The 8043-nt window shown below is 40.9% G+C and overlaps 1 protein-coding gene across 1 annotated transcript in view; it reads left to right on the top strand.

Moving 5' to 3' along the window:
- The window catches only part of GNA14 (G protein subunit alpha 14), a 116883-nt gene that overhangs the window by 55343 nt on the left and 53497 nt on the right, over positions 1 to 8043 (top strand). The window contains exon 2 of the mRNA XM_018558254.1: positions 3025 to 3209. Coding sequence (XP_018413756.1) covers positions 3025 to 3209 — 185 coding nt within the window. The remainder of the gene's footprint in view (positions 1 to 3024; positions 3210 to 8043) is intronic.

The following is an 8043-nucleotide window of genomic DNA, read 5'->3' as shown; positions in this document are numbered from 1 at the left end:
AAAACCAACTACGCTGCCCCTGCCATCTGCATACAAAATTGTGTGTGTGTTGAGTCCTGCTGCCATTTCACTGTGCCATATTGTGGTACCTGGGCAGCAGAACTCTCTCACACACACACTGTGCAATAAAGGGTAAGTTCACTTTCCCAGGTAATACGGGAAAATGGAATTACCCGATCAAATCTGGCCCGGTCTCTTCTACCCCCCCCCCACCTGCCAGCTATACTTAACTTTCTGCAAACAGTCCGTACCCTCCGCCAGTACAGGTGTCCTTACCCCGTACTGTCCAGCGCATTCCTGCCCTATGCATTTTGAATTTTGCTCGCAAATTGCAAGCACTCATTGGTCAGCGTGATCAGTTGATTGGCCAGGAAGCCAGCTCCTTGCTGATTGGCCGCCAATTAGCATCAAGCCATCTTCACGGCCAATCAGGTCATTACTCTCCACCAGGTTTCCTGATTGGCTAGCAAGCTGGCTCCATGATGATTAGCCGGGAAACCGGCTTCCCAGCCATTCACAATGAAGCCGGCCAAACAACATGGAGTCGGCTTCCCTGGCAGTCAGGAAGCCGGGTAGCATCTCATTACCAGCTGCCCGGCTTCCTGATTGCCCGGGAAGACTGCTCCATGCCAACGGAAGCACCGATACTCAGTGAGTGCTGAAAGCAAAATATTGGTACTCGTACTCGATACCCAAAAACTGGTATTGGTGCATCCCTAGTTTTAAACTTGTAAAACTTTTTTTGGCACAAGTAGATTGTCATGAAGGACAAGTAGATTTGACCCCTGCTTTAGCCCTTGGACAAGTAGTTTTTTCAAAAATGTCCACGCCCCTGGGGCCACATTTTTGCTTCATACAATCCCCTTCAAAATGACTTTTTTTTTCTTTCTATACTATAAAAAAATCAGGGAAAAAAGTGATGGACAGCACAGAAGATAGTAAGATGGTGTTACACGTGTCAAACTCAAGGCCTAGTGGCCGAATCCGACCCACCAGGCCATTTCCTAGACTTCTACTTTCAGATCTAGGTATTAAGTTATTACTAAAACCAGTGATAATCGAATGCAGAGGCAATTATGATAAAGATTAGATACATTTATATAGTCTTACAGGCCCTTTGAGAGCAACCATAATGTTGATGCGGCCCTCGATTAAGAGAAATAATACAAACCATTTAACTATTGCCAAAAGCCAGTCTAAAGAATAATTTTCCTGCACTGGGTTTTGATTAAACACCAAAACGCTAGCTTCTGTCTGCATAGAGTGGAGACATGTTAGGGCGGGTCATACAGGCAATCTTGTCACTAGTAACAACTCTTCATTGTCAGGATCGCTAAGAGACAATTTGCTAGTCTCTATGAAAACACTTCCTCGTAAAGGTGCCGAAACAGCTTGCGATTATCGTTCGTAAATCAAACTCGATCGGGTTTTCATAATCGGCCAGTTGATGGGAAGTCAACGATCATAATTACTGTACAACTGGGCAAATTTCCTCGATTGGTCAGGCTGGAAAAGTTTTTTCGAATAATATGAAAATCGATGGATTAGTGGTGTGGAAAATACCGCAACATGAACACTGCACATATGCCAACAAAAATCCTGGAAAATTGCAGTCTCAAAAGGAGTTTTTTTTTTTTATTACTCCTCTGCTACATAAATTAGATAAGGTCAGAGGTGATACAGGTTACACTTTCTTTGGAAATGTTTATGGGAATTATAGGATTACTACCATGCTGATTACGGAAGTTCCCCAATGTTTTTGAGGAGTTACGTCGTCGTGGCCATTAGTAGGCATAACATAGCCTTTTGCATTTCAGTTTGACATGCCTGATCTAGAAGTATGAATTTGGAGTAGAGAACAATTGTCATCCCATCTGATTTATTTCCCCCTTTTGTTCACTTGTACTATTACATATAATAATTGCATTTTCTGTTTGTGCACAATGTGTTTAAGGATTCGTTCACACCAGCAAGCTGCGCTGAACACACAGATGCTGGTGTGTGCTAACAGACCGATCCCAGCGCATTGCACCATTTACTGTGCCCCCCCCACCCCCCACTATAGAACTTTATAAAAAAAAAGTCAGGAGGGACATTTCATTAAATTCTATCGGCACAGTGCGTTGTGATGGTACCGTGTTGCACCATACTGCGCTAAAAAAAGGTACTGCATGCATACAACGTGGTGGTGTGAACTAATTTCCAGTTTTAAAACAAGGCAAATGCTGGTTGCTGTGTCGAGTGAGCAACCGACCTTCTGTGTTTTATGACTACTACATTGTTTTCCAGGATCCCTTTGGGCAACACAGGTATATCATATGTATACTTACATTGGGCCATGATAGGCCAATGTAAGTATACATACATATTTATACCTCCTTGTAAAATTGTATTTTATTTGATTTCACTTCCTGGTATTTAGTGGCACTGGAGACTCACATTTTGCCCTGGGAAGGCTGTGTCACCAGTGCCCTCCAACTTGCTTGTAGTTTAAATAAAAATCCCTTTCTCCCAAGATCCCATAAGATTTTGCAAAGTCTTGAATTTTTTTCTTTCAAACGGGATATAACCTTAACAAACCATGCCATGTGCGAGATCTGGTGCAGGCAGTATTGGTGGGTTGACACAGAATAAGGAAAAAGAAGCTGCCCACCAATGGCAATGTGGGTTTCTTTTTCTTCAGAAATGGCAGTGTGGATTTGCAACCCGGGGATGGACTTTTAAGTGTTTTGTTTACAGAGATTTAATCAGTGTTGTTAAATTTAATATGGGGGGGGGGTCTCTTTTAAGAATGCTAGATTTATGTATTAATAACAAAGTAATTAGTTTTATATTTTATGTATACATGCAAGTATCTTCTGCAGTGAATAATTGCTAATGGTTGGATTAACATTTACCTAAAACTCAGATTTGTTGTTTTAACCTGGAGTTCCTACAAAGAATGGGTGTTATAATTTTAGTTAACTCAGTTAGTACATGACTCTTCTTGTGTGCACTGACAAGTCTTTTTTTTATTATCTGCAGGCACTGGTGAGAGTGGGAAAAGTACCTTCATTAAGCAGATGAGAATTATTCATGGCTCTGGTTACACAGATGACGACCGAAAAGGATTCACAAATCTCGTTTACCAAAACATATTCACTGCCATGCAGTCAATGATTCGTGCAATGGACACATTAAGGATACAGTACTCCTCTGAGCAAAACATGGTAAGAGCCATCCTCCTTTTAAACATTACATAAATATCACATTGCTAGAGAAATTCTTGGAGCCTGGTAGCCAGACCCTTGGATCCAGATAGCTAATTTGTGTGCAAGAATTAAAGCTGGTGCTGAATTTGTACATTTCCATTCACTGGATGTTATGTTGTCATATTTGGCTCCTTAAATATTAGTTTCTGCAGCAGGTTTTACACCCTCAGATATTGCATAAAATATATAATAAAGTTGTATAGAAGGCATCCTAAGTGGTAATACCAGGGCGGATTAAGAGCATCACAGGCATGGTGCTGAGGATTTTGGTGGGCCTTTTTATGGAAATGGCGGCAGTCACTGGGGCCCTCTTCCTCCTGACCGGGCTGTGATTTGTAGTCTCTCTACAGCTTGGAGTCAGTGGTGGAGTGCCAGAGCCCAGTTGCAGCTGTGACCCTGGTAGATCTGCCACTAACTCCAAGCTGTAGAGGGAGTACAAATCTTACCAATACATTATACAGCAATGCAGAATACTGCCAACAATAGAGGACTACAAATCCCAGTAATACATTACACGGAAATGCAGAATACCACCAGCTATATATGGACTATTTTGTAGGACCCAGGGTTTCATACCACGTGACTGGCACAATAGTCTGAACAACGCACATTGCAATGCATTGGTTTTTATGTTTAGTGCGTAAAAGGAGCCTAAATGTCAGAAAAATCAGACTACAACAGCTGAACTTTCTATGGGCTTCATCAGTCACTTTAATAGCAGATGTGCACTCCCTACTAGTTAACATCAGTTTGAATGTGATTGGTTAATTCCGCCACATCCCTAATTGTTTTTTAATTGAATTGTACAGATTATATGTCACATTAAAGCTGGCCACACACCTTACAACCATCGCACGACTTTCCTTGTTCGATGGTTGTAAGGTAATTAAAATCTCGTACGATCTGCCAATCTTGGACAGGCAGATCGTACTTGCGATCATCGCATGCCCGCTCCGCTGAGGGGAGGGCTTCAGATGATTCCAATGCTAAGCGGTCAGTGTGCGCTTGCGCACACCGGCCCGTTTGGCATTTGTCTTCTGAGCACGCCACTAACCCGCCAAGAATCGTACGATCTTTGGCAGGTTTTCGAGCGCGCTCGGAAGACAAAAGACGTGCGACAGTAGAAACGGTTGCATGCCTTCCATACACCTGCCGATTATCGTACGATCGCGGGATCACCCGCGATTATCCTACGATAATCGGCAGGTGTAGGGGCACCTTAAAGGTGGAAAACATTCTGACGTGATTTTATATTGATCTGATTTTTTTTTACAGGCGTGTGTAGAGTTTTATATCCACTGTATATAACATGTTCATAAGATAAGAGGATAAAGGATAGCTGTACTTTTAATACAATAATCCTTGTAAAAGTTGCTTCTGCTCCCAGCAACCCCACCTAAACTTGCCTGTCCGCGTTCAGTGGAGACCTTTGCTGTGTGGCTACTGGTAGCTGCACAGCCTCTATAGCTTTTTTGGTCAGGCGTTGTTTCATGTCACAGGTCTAAGCAGAAATGGAATGTCCTTTCATTAGGGCACCTTGGTCTGTAAAAGCGCTCAACCATGCTTGGGAAGTTCAAGTGTCTGGGAATTTGCCAGCCCAAAACAAGATTCACCAACACAGATGAAAGGAAAACCTGCTCTGTACTTGAGGGAAATTATTATATTAACCCTAGACAGATTTAAAATACACTTTGTTCTATATCTTCCTCATCTATTAACTGCATCTGTAGTGTCTAACATTTCTTTACAGCATCTTTTACTTGAATGAGGCAAAATTAAAAACATTTAGTACATCTCTGGAATACTTGCACAATCCCCATATTTTATCCCTTTAACACACTTCTGGTAGAGAAAAAAACTGTACTGTGCTCTTACCTTGCTCTTTGACATGACAACACAGTGAAGGGAATTTATCAAAAGTGGAGCAGACAAACTATAGAACCGACCTGTGACCGTTTAATTGTCACAGGTCGGCTCGAACTATGAGGATGAGTGGAAATCGCTCACCTCATAGTTCTCCTTTTAAGTGAACAAACTGAAGAGAGAATCTGATCGATTTACCATGTACAGCTGCTCCAGATTTTGTCTGCTCCAGTTTTGATTAATCCCCCCCCCAGTGTATGTTTGGCTCTAAATTCCTAAGCATGCGGTGTCAGCCCTGCCTACTTAATTTTTAAAGGATTACAAAGAACACAGACCTCTCCTCATCTCCATTATTCCTTGTACACAGGCAGAGAGCATAGGAAGTTATCTGCTCACAAGATTTCTGGCAAAGCAGACAGGTTTGTTTTCACTTACTGAACAGATCTAGCAAAACAATTTTAATAGTGTATTTATCAAATTGAAAAGGGAGTAAATAAGAGAAGTTTATTCTTGGGGTTTAAACACCCTTTAAATATTATGGCCAAGAGCAAGGACCATTTAGGTAAAGGACAACCATTGCACTTCATAAAATGCAATATGTTTTTGTACGCCTTGTTATGTGTTGTTTTTTTTTTTTTTTCTCTTTACCGCTAACTGTCTGAATGTGCACAGATGCAATACGATGTGCCCAGTGGCTTTAATATGTTTTCTACTTGGTGAATAATATCTGCAAAATATCTCTTGCTTTTGCATGAGAGCATAATTCTGATTTCAGCCCTGCGTTTTTATTTGCTTAGCAGAGAGGTAACAAGCGGCACTAGAGGATAATCTTGTGACAGGTACCACCTGTCATCTCTCCTCTGCCTGGCTCTGAGCTCTGCCTAGTTACTGTATGTACTGATTACTGGACACATGCATATATCTGGATGGCCCACAGCTCTCTACTTAAAGGAGTATTTCCCACTATTGCCTGTACAAAAGGACTCGTACTAATAAAAGACAGTATAGATAATAGTAATGGCCATGTTTGATTTGTATACAGGAGTGGCTGACCCGCTTTTACTTTTAAATGATAATAAAATAAACATGTGTCTGCATTGATAGATGCAATCTATATAGTGTTCTTTTCCTGCAGTTCATGCTCGTTCAGCTTAATGACCAATTAAGATCATGGCGTAGAACTCATTTAAGAAGAGTTGTAGGACGTCTAATACAAATATGAATTACCTCATTACATTTAGATGTATTGACCTATTTTATAGGGTTTTTGTATACCTTTTATTACAGAAAAAGTGGCAAGTATGGGGATTATATTTATTCATGCACACTCATAAATTTGTGTCCTTATGGGGTGATCCTCACAGCTGAGTGCCTTTTTTATCTTCCTAATCCCAAAAACAATATATAAATAAAAATTAGGTTCAGTAATGGAGGTTTCATATTGACCAGATTGTAAATTGTGTGACACTAGAACAGCCTTTCTCAACCTTTTTACCTTGGAGGAACCCTTTAAATTATTTTCAATTCTTGGGGAACCCCTGCTTAAAATGATAATAGATACAGCTCATGGTGCATGATAAACAAGTTTTAGAAAGGTTTAAACAAAAGAAAAATGAATGTGGTGTACCTAGCGCATTTAACACCCATGTAGGATAATTTTTACCACCCTCTGTAACAACAGAACAGAAACTCGGGCAGTTAAAATCATAGTGTCCTCTAACTTCATTGGTCAGTAGAGAAGTGATCTCTTACATTGATGGATAGTAAGCATTTAACACCCATGAAGGATAATTTTCTGCCAAAATGTGTGACCCTGAGGACAGTTCAGCACAAAATGGATTTTGATTTGTTTTTATGGGGTGCTGCAGTTTGTGATTTTGCTCCTTCCAATGTTTTGCTAAGCTATCCTCTTGCTTAGGAAAGAGCTGAAGTGAAGCTTGGATATGTGCTTGCAGCTGTATTTCGGTAGAATTCTGGAAAAATGGGCCAGTATTTATCCACAGCTGCTCAATTGTTGCTTCTACAGCATTACGTTACAGTGTGGTCTGTTCAAGTGTAATCAAGCATGTCAGTGTTTGTTTTTAACCAACGTCCTGCAGTGTCCCCCAAAATGTGACTACTTGTTAATATGAGAAGTTAGTCTGGTGTGCTCAGTACCAATTCCACCTTGCATGCCTGGTTGCTTTTTCGTAGATACGCTTTAGGCTTCTGGTTTGAGAATGCCCTAAATATCTTTGCTTTATGGTGATATATGAAGTAGTACAAAGACCAGTAGTTGGAAGTTGCTCCTATCAGCAACCATAAATATGTTTTCATTATCTGTTATGCCGAAAAAAATATTGGCTGCTATAGATTGTATCTCATTGCTTAAATGGATGCACATGCTTGTTGCTTTACATGTGTATTGTGTAGTGTTATTGTGTGTGTTCAGACACCCATCCATATCGTTGGAAATGTCTGTATGGGTGTTTTGTATATTTGCGTGTTGGGGAGTTGCACCTTACAGCAATGAGGAAGCCTGTAGTAATGGAGTAATAGAACTGCATTGTAAATTCACATTCAATACTTGGATTTCTAACACTGCTGGTTGGGAGTACAGACCTGGCAGTGATAAAATCATAACGGGAGTGCCTGTTATGGGGAAGCTCTAGGATGAGGGCAGTGACAGAACTCCGAATCGCTCTTGGCACTGCCCTACTGTACTTTTATCAGCGTCAGGAGCTTGAAAACCCTCATATTCAGAAGAGGGCTGCTCTCTGACCAGGTTGCAGGCTGTCGAAATGAGCAGCAGAGATATCGGTCTGCTGGAACACTCAGCTAAAGCTTTGAGAGAGGCCAGATTCTGCAGCATATTATGTATGGTTATTGGTCAGACTGTGTTGTGTTGTTGTTGTTTTTTTTTTTTTTTTTTTTTTTTTTTTTTTCCCTT

This window comes from Nanorana parkeri, unplaced genomic scaffold (assembly GCF_000935625.1).
Source record: "Nanorana parkeri isolate BGI_ZX_2015 unplaced genomic scaffold, ASM93562v1 scaffold328, whole genome shotgun sequence".
NCBI lineage: Eukaryota > Metazoa > Chordata > Amphibia > Anura > Dicroglossidae > Nanorana > Nanorana parkeri.
This window is presented reverse-complemented; position numbering and strand designations above follow the sequence as displayed.